Genomic DNA, 15,883 nt, shown 5'->3' on the forward strand with positions numbered 1-15,883 from the left:
TCTGTGTCGGGAGAGGACACTTAAATCTCGGAGGCATTCTATATTGAATGTTAAAATGCACCTAGAATGTTAAAATGCATCCTAGATGTTTATGCTAATGTCCAGTTCCAACACACGGGACATCAAAATTATTCAGTACTGAATAAAAATAAATAAATAAAAAGTGAATCACAATTGCTCTAAACTTCCACCGCACTGTGGCAATTCAGTTAAGAAGAATACATGGATTTTAATAGAAAAGCCATAACATTTTTCTTTTTTTGCAGGTTTTCTGTGTTATGAACATGAGTTAATGCACATATGATTAATGCTCTGATATAGCTTTTGAGAGAAAATATGCTCCTCTACCCAACCCCACTGAACAGCTTCACAAATCTTAAAATTCAACAATGTAAACACCACTACACACAGTACGCAACTGCCCTGACCAACACAGGATCTAGGAGAAAAACACGACCCTGGAACGCTCATTAAGAACTGGATTTTTTTTTTTTTTCTTCCAAACCCTCATTTGCCAGATTGGCATACAATGTGTTGCAGGCCTCTTTGGCACTGAACGGGGCTAATATTAAAAAAGAACATTTTAAAAAGGATGCAGGACATGGCAATATGCAAAGTTGTCACCAACCAGCTGCCATGCGTCCCACAATGCATTGTTCTGCAACCCAACCCCCCCCCCCCCCCTCATTCCATCCCCAACACATCATTGGGGTTTAAATTAAATAAATGGTCACAGGCGCCCTTCTCCCCTCGTTCTTCCAAGCATTCATTAATTTAAATTAGAGCCAGTTAAACCTGAAATATAAAGGTGAAACACTTCCTGGCACTGTAAGAAAAAAACATCCTTTAAAAATAAGAATAATTAAAAATAAAAATGGTAAGAAAGTGCCTGAAACATGTTACCAGCATTTAGAGCCCTTTCAAATACAAGGCAGAAAAAGGTGTAAAATAAACAAACAAAAAAAAAAGAAACATAAAAAAAATATATATATTAAAAAAAAAAAAAAAAAAATATTCTCCATTAAATTTCCAGGAAAAGTCCAGAGTTTATATTTAATGAAGGTCAACAGGATCATATGCTCACACCATGCTAAGTCTGTTCATCTGCGCTCAAGTGATCTGTGTGTGAAGATCTAATACATTTGGTTTCCTCTTCCTTTTTTCTTCTTTCCATTTCCCATTCCACAAAGGTATCAAAGAGACTCGGCCATGCCTCGTCTTCGCTGTAGTTGCTGAGGTCGGGTCCAATCACCTGAGTAAAGTTTAGGAACATGTTCCACGTGTCCCGGGAGATTCCCTTGATTCCTGAGGGGTTCTCAATTAGGAAGTCTAACCACTGGTCCAAAATGAGGGGTTTGTTTTGGGTGAACACTAACTTCCAGAGGGCGATGGCTATTTCCCGGTGAAGTGATCGTTGCCCTTCTTCGGAGTCCAGGCCAAATTGAAATGTGAAGCGATAAAGATCCTTAAATTTGTCTTCCTGTTTGGCTTCAACTAACAGGCTGGGAAATCGGGTGCAAATTCCTTCGATGCCGTCTGCATTTATTGCCTCGCATCCTTCGAAGAACTCCTTCCTGCAAGAAAATGTAAAGCTATAATAAAACCATTTAAATAAAATAAACACCCATTTCAAGCCTACAGGATATTAAATAAAAATTGTCAGTTTATATCAGATTTTCCCTAAAAGAAAAAAAAAAAAATTATAAATCTTCTGTGTGCAGTAGGCTTTATGGTGAAAAAATTGCTACGGTCAACCATTTCTAAATGTATGGCAGAGAAGCTTACTATGCACCCACAGTATGACCAGCCTGGGGGCCACTCACTAGTTTGAACAGTTATTAAAATCGAGCTTATATTTGTCTACTCTAAACTAAATGTAATTTCAGGAAAGTGTCTGTGTGTATATAGTATGACAGACATTGAATGTTGAAGATGGCTCAATGATACATAAATAGTCATCTGCACAAGCTGCAGAGATGACCATGGACCTTACAGTGGCCACTAATACACTGTTTAGCTAGCGACAATGGTCAAATTGGCCTAATGCTGACGCACATGGCTCCGCAATGACCAAATGAATGCTGACCAAAATAGCCTTTAACAAGCATGCCACTAATTTTAATTTTGAGGAGAACGCTAGAGGCCTTTGTGAGGCGTTACCTTCCAACTACAATAACCAATCCTGCAACCCAGCCCAAACGCCAGACAGCTGTATATATCCAACCTGGCCATGTACATGTGAAACTGGCCAATGAGGCCAGCTGTATATTTATCCAATTAGATAGTCTAGAACCCAAAAAGTATTTTACATATATTGAGTTTAAACAGATTAATAGCAAATTACATACTTTTATCTTTTTTTTTTTTATTTGCAGAAAAAAAAAAAAAAAAACAAGAGATATGGTAAGAACTTACCTTTGTTATCTCTGTTTCTACGAAGTCCATAGGCCATAGGGTCCACAGGGTTGACCTTGGGGTATAGCGTGGATCTAGATCCACGGGCACCATACAGTTAAAGTTTTAGCTCCCAGGATGCACTTGGGTCCGTCCTCCTCTATACCCCGCCCCCGAGCCACAGGCACCTCAGTTGGTAAGCAGCCTAGGCCGAAGGAGGAGACTAAACAGAAACAGAGAGAAGGAAGACTGGAACACACAAGAAACCATACTCACAGAAGTGGGAGACAGAAATCCTGTGACCAGCCACACAGCCCATTTGAAGCCAGGTGCGTCAGGGCGGGCGCCCTGTGGACCCTATGGACTTCGTAGAAACAGAGATAACAAAAGGTAAGTTCTTACCATATCTCTTGTTTTCTACTTCAGGGTCCACAGGGTTGACCTTGGGGATGTCCCGAAGCAGTTCAACTAAGGGCGGGGACGCTCCTATGCTAATGGAGAATCCTGCGCCCAAAGGATGCATCCTGAGAGGCAAAGGTGTCAAACGCATAAAACCTCAAAAACGTCTGAATGGAAGACCAAGTGGCTGCCTTGCACAGCTGAACAGCGGAGGCACCACGTCCAGCAGCCCAAGAAGGACCCACAGACCGAGTGGAATGAGCATTAACAGAGGCTGGAACAGGTAAACCTTCCCGTACATAAGTCTCCCTAATAACAGAACAAAGCCAACGGGCTATGGTTTGTTTGTTGGCAGGCCAACCCCTCTTATGAAAACCAAAGAGGACAAACAACGAATCGCACCTTCTAACCGAAGCAGTCCGATCAACCTAAATTCTTAGAGCACAGACAACGTCCAACGAAGCCTCACCAGCTGTAAGATCAGGAGACTGAAAAGCTGGCACCACAAGTTCCTGATTGATGTGGAACTTAGAGACAACTTTAGGCAAAAATTCAGGACGAGTGCGAAGTACTGCTCTGTCTGGTGAAAAATTAAGAAGGGGAGACTACAGGAAAGTGCTCCCAACTCGGATACTCTCCTGGCCGAAGCTATTGCCAGGAGAAACACAGTCTTAAGTGTTAACCACTTGAGGTCAACCGACTCAAGAGGTTCAAAAGGAGGTCCCTGCAGGACCCGAAGAACCACCGCCAAGTCCCACGGAGCCACAAAGGGAGGCTGGATTCTAAGAACACCCTGGAAAAAGGTATGAACGTCAGGCAGTGTAGCGATTCTACGCTGGAACCACACCGACAGAGCAGATACATGAACCTTCAGGGAAGCAAGACGTAAGCCCAGGTCAAGACCTGACTGCAGAAATGGCAAAATCCTAGAAACCCTGAACACCTGAGGATCAAAGTTTCTGGACTCACACCACTGAAAATAAGTGTGCCACACTCTGTGGTAAATCCGTGCAGAGGCCGGTTTACGCGCCCTCAGCATGGTACCGATGACAGGGCTTGAAAAACCCCGGGACCTTAAGACGGCTGTCTCAAGAGCCACGCCGTCAAAGACAGCCGACCCAGATCTGGGTAAAGGCAAGGCCCCTGAGACAGTAGGTCCCGATGCTGAGGTAGAAGGAACGGAGCGTCGACGGACAAGCTCCTGAGATCGGAGTACCAAGGACGTCTGGGCCACGCTGGAGCCACCAGCAGAAACGTGCCCCCGTCCGGTTTGATTTTTCTGAGTACCCGAAGTAGCAGGGAGATCGGAGGGAACAGGTACGCTAGGTGAAATGTCCATTTCACTGACAGCGCGTCCACCAGGCTTGCGCCTGCGTCCCTTGTTCTTGAGCCGTACACGGGTAACTTGTAATTGTGACAAGAGGCCATCAGGTCCAACTCCGGCAGTCCCGATCTGTTCACAAGAAGTTGAAACACCTCTGGGTGAAGCGACCATTCCCCAGGATGCACGTCGTGACGGCTGAGGAAGTCTGCCTCCCAATTGAGGACTCCCGGGATGAAGACTGCAGAGATCGCTGGAAGGTGGCGCTCCGCCCAATCCAGGATCTGAGACACCTCTGACATCGCAGCTCGGCTGCGAGTTCCTCCCTGGTGATTGATGTACGCCACCGTGGTGGCGTTGTCGGATTGCACCTGCACTGCCCTTCCGTGAAGATCGGTGCCCGACGACAGCAGAGCCCTGTACACGGCCCGCAACTCCAGCACGTTTATGGGCTGAACTGCTTCCTCCGCAGACCAACAGCCCTGAAGAGACAACGAGCCGGTCACTGCCCCCCAACCCCGGAGACTGGCATCTGTTGTGAGCAGAACCCAGTCCTGGATCCAAAAGGTGCGACCCTCGATGAGATGAGCTGGCAGAAGCTGGCAGAAGCCACCAAGCTAGAGACTGGCGCACTTCCGAGGACAAGACCAGTGTCTGGGATCAGATCCGGTGAGGTAACCCGTTCCATTCCGATAGAATCTGCCCCTGCAGGGGCCTGGAATGGAACTGGGCAAATTCCACCATGTCGAATGCCGACACCATGGACCCTAGGACTCTCATGGCCGAGTGTACCGACACCCTGGCCCTGCTCAGGCAACTGTGTATCCGCAGTTGTAGGGAAGACACCTTTTCCGGAGTCAGGAAAACCCTTTGCTGACGAGAATCCAGAAGGGCTCCCAAATAAACCATCCGTTGTGATGGGATCAGAGATTACTTCTTCCAATTTATCAACCACCCGTGTACTTGAAGACAAGCAATGGTCAGGTGGAGATGACAAAGAAGTACCTCCGGGGAACCCGCCAGCAGAAGAAGATCGTCCAGATACGGCAGGAGCCGTACGCCCTGGTCCCGAAGGTGGGCGGCCATAATTGCCATCACCTTGGTGAACACCCTCGGAGCCGTGGAAAGGCCAAAAGGCAACGCCCGAAACTGGTAGTGATGTTGCAGGATAGCAAACCTCAGATACCTCTGGTGTGCCGGAGCTATGGGCACATGAAGATAGGTATCCTGGATATCCAGGGAAACCATATAGTCCCCGGGTTCCATCGCCAGAATGATGGAACGTAACGTTTCCATCCTGAACCTGGGAACCCTGAGGTATTTGTTCAGAGACTTCAAATTCAAGATAGGGCGATGAGAACCATTGGGCTTCTGTACCAGAAACAGAGTAGAATAGTACCCCGTCCCGCGTTGAGACTGTGGAACGGGAAAAATGACCCCTGCTTGTAGCAAGGATTGTACAGCCACCTGAATCTGGGAAGCTTTGGTCTTGTCCAGTGAAGGACTCGTGCAAAAGAAACTGGCGGGCGGCCTGACCCGAAAAGACAGGGCGTACCCCTGAGAGACTACTTCTCGAACCCAGGCTTCCGTGGTGGTATTGTGCCAACACTGGGCGAACTGGAGAAGTCGGCCTCCCACTCTGAGGTCCCCCAGAGGGAGGCCCGTCCCATCAGGCCGCAGGTTTATCTTCCTGCTTGGAAGAAGGGCGCCGACCACTCCAGGCTTGCTTCTTGGGTTTAGAGGCGGTCTTAGTCGCCGACCGTCTTGGGAAGGGCTGACCCTTTGCCTTACCTTGAACCCGAAAGGCAGAGCTCCTCACTTTAGCCGGTGTAGAAGCCGAAGGGAGGAAGGCTGACTTGGATTTAGCCAGAGTATCTACTATCTTGTCCAAGTCAGGACCAAATAGCAATTCTCCATTAAAAGACAAAGCCTCCAGGCTCTTTTTAGAGTCAGCATCAGCCCTCCGGGACCGCAGCCACAAGGACCGGCGAGGAGACACCGCTGTAGCCGAAACCCTAGAGGTCAGCAGACTGGTATCCAACGATGCCTCCCCAAAATAGGAAACAGCATCTCTCACCTGTCCTACCAGCGCTCTCTGCATTTCCAGAGCATCTTCAGGAAAAGTATCTTCCAAAGCGTTGGCCCAGCTCTCGATGGCCTTAGCCACCCATGAGATGGCCATGGACGGGCGAGCCACCGCCCCTGAGAGAGAGTAAATGGATTTCAATGCAGTCTCCACTTTCCTGTCTGTGGGATCTTTCAAAGAAGAAATAGACGGTAAAGGCAGCGTAGCACTTTTAATTAAGCGGGTGACATGGGAATCCACCGCAGGTGGGGATTCCCATTTCCTGCAATAATCATCAGGAAAAGGGTAGTTAGAAACCAATCTTTTCTGTGGTTGGAATTTACTAGGCAGCTGCCAAGCTACCGCCATATGATCCGCCAATTGATCAGACAGAGGAAAAACACTTGAAGTAACCTTAACCGTTTTAAAGTTAGGATACTTTATATGTACGTACACAGGCATTCCCGTATAGGGACCTACAGTCTGGGACCCGGTGGGAGACTGCAGTATTTGCGGAATACCCAGGGAATGGAGGATGGTGTGCTGGGGCAACGCCCTAGAAGGGACTGTCGGGACCGATAAACGGTCGGCAATTGACACCAGCACCTGTGAAAACATCGCCCAAGGAGGGTCCTGTGACATAGGGGTTTTAGTAGGGCCAGGTACCAGCCGGCACCGCCCGCACAGACCATCCTCAGATAGATCCTCCCTATTAAATCCTGCCGAACAGCGTCTGCAGGAAACCAACACAGGGATCCCAGAGTGCTGTACCTCCTCATCAGACATGATACAGTAAATACACAGGAATTGCTTATCACAGGAAGCAGTACGGTATTAACACCTTCGCACTCTCAAGTGTGCAATACAACAGTTCACAATATGTTACTGTGTGGCACACAACTGTATGTGACTGACCTCATCAATACTTGTTTTATACAAGTGAGGTCCATAGAAAGACCCTCCCCCACACACCTTAGGGCCGTAGGAGAAGGAAAGGGATAGGTATAAGCTGACAGTAAGTAGAAAGAAATCACAGACAGGCAGCACTAGCAAAAGTCACATACAATGCAGAAAGATATACTCACTGCACCTTCCGCTAAACTCAACCGCCCAGATTCAGTGTCTGAGAGGGCTATAGCGCTGTGTACTCTGTCCTACAACAGGGGAGAAGTACACAGGGGGACCGGTTCACATGGACAGCCTGAGAGGTCTGCGTTGTGCCACTGGAGAAAATGGCCGCCGGAGACCTCAGAGGAGGAGTGGCCGAAGATAGGAGCAGCTCAGCGACGCCAGACAGCGAGCAGAAAGGCGCGCTGAGCTGAGGGAAGGAGCCATAAGACAGGGAAAGCTGTCTCCCCCGGCTAGCTATTAACCCCAGGGTTGCTGGTCCCGCTTCCAGCGTACTACCCTGGTGGTCTAGTGTTCACACGGGGTATGCCTCAATAGAGGGGGAGCCCGCCGCCACCGCTAGCGCCTCCGGTCTGTCCCCAGAGGCCAGGAGGCATCTGACTGCATTTTTAAAGTATCCGCGGGCGGACAAAAAAACGGCGACTCGCGGCTTACCTGAATCCCGTATGTCCGGCAGCAGTCAAGGGAGTCCCCAGAGTCGGCTAGTACAGACTCTGGGGTCCCGCCGCGATCCCCAGATCTGTACTGGCTTCGCGGCGGCAGCGGGAAGAAAATGCGGCAGCGCGGACGTCTGACAGACAGTCTGATGCTGCCGCTTAGTTAACGAAGTGTAAAAAGAAAGAAAAAAAATAAATTCTTCTTCTTTAAAAGAAAGCTTTAGGGGCTGCTCCTGCAGCCCCCCCTGCAACAGGTGACCGACTTCGGCCGGGCACCAAAACTAAACTGAGGTGCCTGTGGCTCGGGGGCGGGGTATAGAGGAGGACGGACCCAAGTGCATCCTGGGAGGTAAAGCTTTAACTGTATGGTGCCCGTGGATCCAGATCCAAGCTATACCCCAAGGTCAACCCTGTGGACCCCCTATGGACCCTGAAGTAGAAATCCTAAATATTTTTTACCCCTATTTAGCTAGATTATTGTCTGTGTGCTTTATTCCTGCTTTACAATTTTGGGATGCATGGGCCACAGTTTATTTTACAATGTGAAAAGGGTGCGCGGTCAAAACATCATTTTAGAATAAAACATGAGCAATATCACCTGCTCCCGGTATATAATACCTATTAATTTCTGCGTAATATTTATACAATGCATTACTTGTGTATTATACATTTATTTAGATGCTTGTTTTTACTCTGACCATTCTTTAGAGCACCACACATTAGGTTTCTGCTTCAGAACGGTCAATGCTGCTGTAAAATAACATTGTCCTGGAGCTGGGACTGTTTTTCAATGTATCCTAACAACTCTTTTTAGCTTAGGCTCTTGCATATTACATCACAGTTTTATCCTGGCCCGCATAGGTCATCATAATCACACCACCAGCACGAGATGGGCGAAAGTTAAAAACACCCCCTTCTCCCCCAAACATATTTCTGTTGATAATCGGGGGGAAAATAGGCAGAACTTTAGGCAATTAAACGGTTTGTTATGTTTTTTTCAGGACAGTTTTGGTTTTTTTAAATTAAATGGAAGTGTGTTATTACTTCTGCCGTTGGGCCATAGAAAGGGGAAAACTAGACCTTTAAAGAGGATGTAGTCAGCATCCAGACAGTCGGTCACAATACCGACAGAAGCACCTCGACAGATTGCAGAGGGATTAGGGTCAGGAGGGATTTAGGGTTAGGCTTAGGGATAGGCTGCAGAGGGGGTTATGGTTAGGGTTACAATTCTTAAAAAAAAATATATGTCGAAATTCTGATTGTGGGAATGCAGCTGACTGTATTTCGTCTGCATCCTGAGCGTTGGGATTCCCATACCCAACCCCTTTAAAGAGGGAGGCTACTTTTGGACTAGCCGTGTCATTAAAACAGCTTTCCTCTACAGAGTGCTTTAATGGGGGCCATTAACTACATTCTACTTCCAGCGCATCCATTCCAACAGCATGTACACTAGAGCAAAATCACAGCGGCTGGGTAAAGATGCAAACTAAAGTGTAAGTAGCAAGTGACTATGGACTGGCTCCTGCCTAAAAGACACAGCACAGGGGGTTGTGCGTAAATAACAGGCATTGTCTAAAAGTGTAACTCCCCTTTATAAAAGTTCCCTCAAGTTTACTTCCCACTGCTATTCGACTAGTAACTTCTTACCTTTATACAAGCATATAAGAGATTGTGCACGTTTTATTGCAGTGGCAGCTCCCAGCCTATATCAAATATAAACCATTTGCAGAACTAGACATATGTACACATTTACCTAGAAATTTTATAGGAGGAGTATAATAGAACAGCAGGCAATAAGAGTTGCATTAAATGAGTCAGCAACACAACAATTGTCTATTGCGTAGTCGATTAAAACACGTGAATTTGATTTAGGTGCCCATATATGCAGCTAGTTATTCTAGATAGACTTGGCCACAAACCGAAGCGTGTGCAAGCACTAAAATAATGGTAATATTGTTCTAAGTGGCTGTATGACTGACGTTATCGCCCTCCCCCCCCGCACTGGCTGCGCCCTATGGGATGTCACTGCTTGCCGCAAACATCCAATGTACTGATGGCAATTACATGTTGTTTGTTCTGTCTCCATAATAAATGTACCCTATGAAAAGGCAAGCTCACCATCCATATATGTTCAAGATACAAAACAAGCTAACAATAAAACACAGAAACACCTCATTAATCCAGTCATGGATATGGCAATGTTACTTCTGTATTTATATAATAGCCCTTATTCATGACTCTTTACTGCAATTGTCAAGCCCAAACGATTAGTGCCCTGCCTCAGTATACTCCCAAAAGGAAATGGGCGCTGTGGCTTAACTGGAATATAACAGTAACAGGTGGGTGGCATCACACTGTGCTCCTAACATCTCGCATATGTACAAGTAGACATAAAACTATTTCAAGTGCACAATACTGAAACAAAATATGTTAACTAAAAATATAATCACCACCTAATTTAATGTACCGGTAATTGCATTTCGGAATTATTTTTCAAGTGCTAGAAAAAAAAAAATCTCTAACTGTAAATGACTGTGTAACCCCCCTCCCCAAAAAGGGTGCCTTGTACTAATATAATTATTCAGGTAAAAATCCCCACTTCTTGACAGAACATGATTAAGCATTGCATTTATTTCCAGTACAGCAGAGTATAAAGCTTACCACACAAAGGTACCACAATGTCCAGTTTGGCCACAGACCCCACACCTAGGTGGGCAAACTGAACAAGATTTGGCCAATGCACTTCCCTTCCCCCCTACTTCACACACCGCCAACAGACTACTTCCAGCATGACTGAGGCCTGTTATACAAGTGGGACGATGACTAATCAACTTCCAATAAGATTATTATTGGGCACTGTTTTTTGTTCTCTACCATCAGTCACTTCAGGTAAAATGACTGCAGTGCTTTCCAATAGGATTATGGGAAAATCGTCTGCTGTGCAGTAGGAACCTTTCTCCAAATGATTCTAAACTTCTATACCTATATTTGTGAATAGTATACATAGCTCTTTTCATACACAGCAACTTGTATTTTAGACTCAGAGCTCCTGTAGGCCACAATTTTTCATGACATCAATCTAGCGAGTATGAACTAGTGAACTGACCTAGTAAATTTGCACATAGTTGCGGCTTGAAATTTCCAAGCTAAAACTAGCACTCTAAATTCTGTGGGGTCCACACACAGATCATTGCAAAACCGTTCCATGCCTTCCTCCAAGATGGCATCCTCTCGCTCATCCTTGTATCTTCTAAACAACTCTTCAATTCGTTGTAAGGAGGACACTGCTACTCCCATCCCTTGCTCTTTTTTCTTTGCATCACCACAAGGCTCCAGAGGATTACTTGGCTCTACCGCGGCATCCTGCGCTTTCTTTGTTCCATTGACTAGGATGTCCCCTGTGGCCTTCCCACCTGCTGGCGTATGTTCTTCTTTGTGTCCTGAGCTTCTCTTATGTGACTTGTTAGACTCCCGCTCACCATTTTTGCTGCCTAGTGTGGATGAAGGATTCTTACACTTTGTGACACACTGGCCCATGTTGAGGGTGTCCAGTTTTAGCGCAGTCCAGCTTGTACCAGACACCGCCTCAAACGATGTTCGATACACATCAACATTCCATCCCGAGAAGCTGTCCAACCTAGTGGGAAAAAAAAGCACCATTAGGCAAAATATGATACAAACAGAAAAATGTATTTGTCCACTATTGAAATAGTAAAATATAATTATGTGAAGGATTTAAGGCCTGAATTCAGATGAGGACAGTATTGCACAGCTGCAAGGAAGCGGCTGTGCAATACTGTCCAGCAAATATTTAAATGCAGCAGGAGGCATCTATAGGAAGCAGACTCCACCTGACAGCAATTGAGATCCGAGTGCAACGTCCGTAGATGCTTCATCAGATCACCATTGTGACCATCGGGCGTGATGGAGGCAGAACCGGCAAGTCAAGGTAAGATGAAGGTTGCTTAATCTAGCAGCTTCAGGCCAGGAAGTCTGCGTCCATCGACTCAGACCCTGGCTTCTGCACTCCCGGAAAACGGGGGCAACACGCCCACGTTTCCGGGAGCGCCACCCAGGCACGCCCCTCAAACGCTACATCATGTTAATTATGCTGCAGATTGTAGGACCTGTTCTGCGCATGCATAATCCCCAATCTATCTGATTAGTGCGTAAACTATTGGGTTTACCTCCTAATCTGGATTAGGCCCTAAATCTATATTGCATCTACAAAAAAGGTTCATCAACAGGTTTATTGAATTATACTTTCTTCTATGCTGATCCTCTGCTAGCCATTGCAGAACGGGGAAGCAGAGACAAAAGGGACTCTCCCAGGTGAGAGATTAAGGTGGTGGGGATCAATTTGGCATTAATATACTGTAGTTCTCCATGCAAATGGGGCCACAGGAGAACACCACTGTTTACAAATATACAGTATAATGTATTAATAAAATGGCAATATCAGCCTTTTTTTTATTTTAAAGCGATTTTTAAATTGACTCAAAACAAGAACTTGGATGTGAGATGGTAAAATCAAACCACCTAAATTATGAGTACATAAGAGAATATATAGGTTTATATCAGCCAGGTTAGTTTTGACTATAATAGGCAGGAAATGTATTAGTGTCATTTTATAAACACGATGAGGGATTTACTTTTGTTGAAAACTCGTAAATGGGACCTGGCATATTCCAGGTCACCTTGGTATACCCTGCCCCACTGCATCCCCATTTAATACTTACCCTGTTACTGATGCCTGCAGAGTGGTTCTCTGGGGGAGAATTATCAAACCTTGGAGAGAGATAAAGTGGATGGAGATAAAGTACTGCATTAAGATCAGCTCCTGTCACTTTACAGACTGTTTGAAAAATGACAGTTAGGAACAGATTGGTAGGTACTTTATCTCTTTCCAAGGCTTAGTACATCTACCCCTCTATCCTCTACGTTCCGCCCCGTCCCTGCAGTGGGAGCCGTTGGCTCCTAAGGAGCGCGCCCTGGCTCAAACTGCGCATGTTGGAGATGGGCCAGACCTTAGCAAAATTATTACACAGATAGCAACTGTGCATGGATAAAGATCAATTACAGTATGGATCTCTTGTTGGCCTGTACTAAGGGGGGTATAGAGTACTAGAATTAAAGATGAGCGCTTCAGTTTAGGCTCGGATCTTCCCACCAAGTTCGGACCTCAGTACGAGGCAAAAAGCCGTTTTCACTCGTTTCGTACATGGCGAGAAGATCCGAGCCCAAAACCGAACTACTCATCTATAAATATAATATCCGCATTAACCTCCTCCAGCAAAGACAAGAAATAAAAGCGGAGGAAGAAAAAAAGCACAAGAATGAAGGTATTCATAGATCAGATGATTTTATTGTTCTTTTCATTTTGAAATGAAGACCAGATACGTGGTAATATGCTCATAGTGAGGTGTAGCAATGAATCTGAGACATTAACAATTCTAATAACGGCAAACACTGACGAATGGTTCCCTAGCAAACAAGCAATAAGCACTATATAAGAGTAACCTCTCTCAGTTATCTGCTCAGGTTGGTGAACAGTAGACTATTACTAGATAACCTAATTGAGAGAAAAATAATATACAAAACAAACAGGACCATTTGGGATGTGAAGGGAAGATGAATAGGAATGTATATAAAGTAACGGTATACTGGCCAGCTGAACAGTATCCTTACACATGAGTTGACCACAGGACTTGCCTTTCAGTTGGTGTGAAATATACCATGTTTCCTAATAAAGGAAATTCCTAAAATTCTTAATGCAGTACAGGTTACAAAGACGCTGATTCATGGTCAGACCTTGGCATGTATCATGTCTCATAGATTTCACAACAAGGCTTTTTAAAAAAAATGAAATAAAACATTTTCAACTGTATACAACATCAACTGCATTGTCAACAACTTCAGAAAAATAATATCTACCAAGAATAATAAAAAAAAAAAAAACGACTAATTATACATAGAACAGAGAGGGCCCGATTCTGCGTCAATCTGCTAATGCCGCAGCCGATTTCTTCAAAGCGGAGACGCCCACTTGCAGCATCTCGCGCCTGTGGAAATCCATCTTGGCGCATCTTTAGATGCACCATTGAAACTTGCAGCAGCTCTATGGCAGGTGCCGTTTTTCAGTCTGAATATGGCCTCCTGTGTGAGCCGTTGATTGTCTCTAGATGCAGCTGCTGTCAGATACTCGCCTCCGTCTGCCTAGCCATCCCCTTGTTATCTCCTAGGAACACCTATTAAATACAACACCATGTCTGTCCAAATTAGTTCTGCCTCTTAGTGCCGTCACAATCGGGACACCTATCCAGTACTTAAAACATCAGCCAACTGCCCTCACATCGGTATAACATGCAACGTTGAATCAGGCCCCAAGTGAGGTAGACACAAATCATGTAGAGTGAGTCATCAGTGAGTCAACTGTAGGATCCAGCAAGATCATTTAAAGAGCCTGGGAAAATGTGCATCTATTGGCCAGATGGCTCTAGGGCAGTGGTTTCCAAACTCGGTCCTAAAGGCACGCTAACTGTCTACCCTAACCATTGCTTGAGCACAGATGGTTAAAATAAAATGCCTGAGGTACCAATTAAATCATCTATTTTTAAGCATGGCTAATCTTTAAACCTGTACTGTTAGGGTGCCTTGAGGACAGAGTTTGAGAAACACTGCTGTAAGGCAATTCTTCTCAAATCCAGTTCTCCGGACACAGTAAAAGTGCATGTATTCCACATCATCTTCTGCTGGAGAATTGGTGTATTTTAAAAGTTCCACAGGTAGTTCTAATTATTTCACTTGTGATTCTGTGAGGAGGCCTGGAAAATCAGCGCTGTCAAGCTGGGTACACATTACATTATATATTGGCCAATCTTGTGATCCACGATGGGTTGACGAATTGTGTGGTCACAGCTTCCCATCTGATGTGCTGCACATGAGAAGGGACTGTGCCACATACGATGCGGTTCGCTAACATACTGTACTGATATATGATGCTGTTGTATGACAGGTCGTGCAGTGTGTATGTGGGAACAATATATCGTCACATCGTATCAGTCCATGTGTACCCAGCTTAAGTCTGTCCCGAGGGCTGGATGGGAGAAGCACTGCTCTAGGAATTTGGGGCTATGCTTCCAGTCTAAAAGCATATCAAGAACGATCTGCGTTGCTAGCAGTGCCAGGAGACAAGGTATGGAAACATTTAGCAATATCAGCAGTAGTGTCGACTCACACAGACCACATCACTGACCGAAATGCTTTTGGGATAAAACAAAAATCTTTCTATAAGAGGAGGCATTTGCTTCACGTAACCAGCCAAGATATACTGTAGATTTCAGCACACGAGTTGAACTAAACCTAGGTACATCAACATTATTTCTTTTAGAAACTTATTGAAATGGAAATCTGGACAGATGGAAAAGATAGCTTTATGAATATATCTAGGAACACTTCTATGGGGAAGATTCAATTAGCTGCGGTATGTACCTTGGTAAGCCATAGCTACCAGGTTAAGTGCCCGCAGCTATGCAATTACCACCCACGGTAAGCCCGCGACTAATCCCGGAGGCACTAGTTATTGTGGATTTCTGTTCACACCTCAGGAGGGTACGAGCAGAAATCAGCATTAAGTGCACCCTTGGGGCTAGCTGTGGGCAGTAATACAATTACTCTGGCATTTAACCCGGGATCTAAAGCCCCACAGCTAATTGAATCTAGGCATCTACTGAAAGCTGGTCTTCTCAATTACAAGATACCACAAACCACCACCACCATCACCAGGGAATGCCAAGAGATCACCTATTTAATCAGAAAGCTAAATATCTGTATGATCAATAAATCAAAACCGTCACAGTCTGGGAAGCATCTTCCATATTCATCTTTAACAAAATAAATATTTACATTACAGACCTTCCAGTTCTTTCCGATTAAAATACCAGTAGACCCATTTTTAGGATATTTTTTCCAAGTCACTGCCCGGTCACAAATTACAAACAAGTACGGTCACTGTTTCCATCATAATGTAAGGACCCACAATATGGAAGGCCCCTTTAACATAGGTTTGGCAAGCTAATAAGCATAACACTACATAAGGACATCTTCATCAATAACCTACAAATGTCCGCAAATCAGGAG

General features: G+C 45.3%; 1 protein-coding gene across 2 annotated transcripts in view; it reads right to left on the minus strand.

Annotated features, from left to right (window-relative positions):
• Positions 1-685: 685 nt before the first annotated feature.
• The window catches only part of DCUN1D3 (defective in cullin neddylation 1 domain containing 3), a 38,975-nt gene continuing 23,777 nt past the window's right edge, over positions 686-15,883 (minus strand). For both annotated transcript variants that reach the window (XM_088476156.1, XM_088476157.1), the window contains exons 2-3: positions 10,851-11,381; positions 686-1,574 (exon numbers count right to left, since the gene is read on the minus strand). In XM_088476156.1, coding sequence (XP_088332282.1) covers positions 1,091-1,574; positions 10,851-11,381 — 1,015 coding nt within the window. In that variant the 3' untranslated portion in view covers positions 686-1,090. The remainder of the gene's footprint in view (positions 1,575-10,850; positions 11,382-15,883) is intronic.

This window comes from Taudactylus pleione, unplaced genomic scaffold (genome assembly GCF_031769625.1).
Source record: "Taudactylus pleione unplaced genomic scaffold, aTauple2 ptg000184l, whole genome shotgun sequence".
NCBI lineage: Eukaryota > Metazoa > Chordata > Amphibia > Anura > Myobatrachidae > Taudactylus > Taudactylus pleione.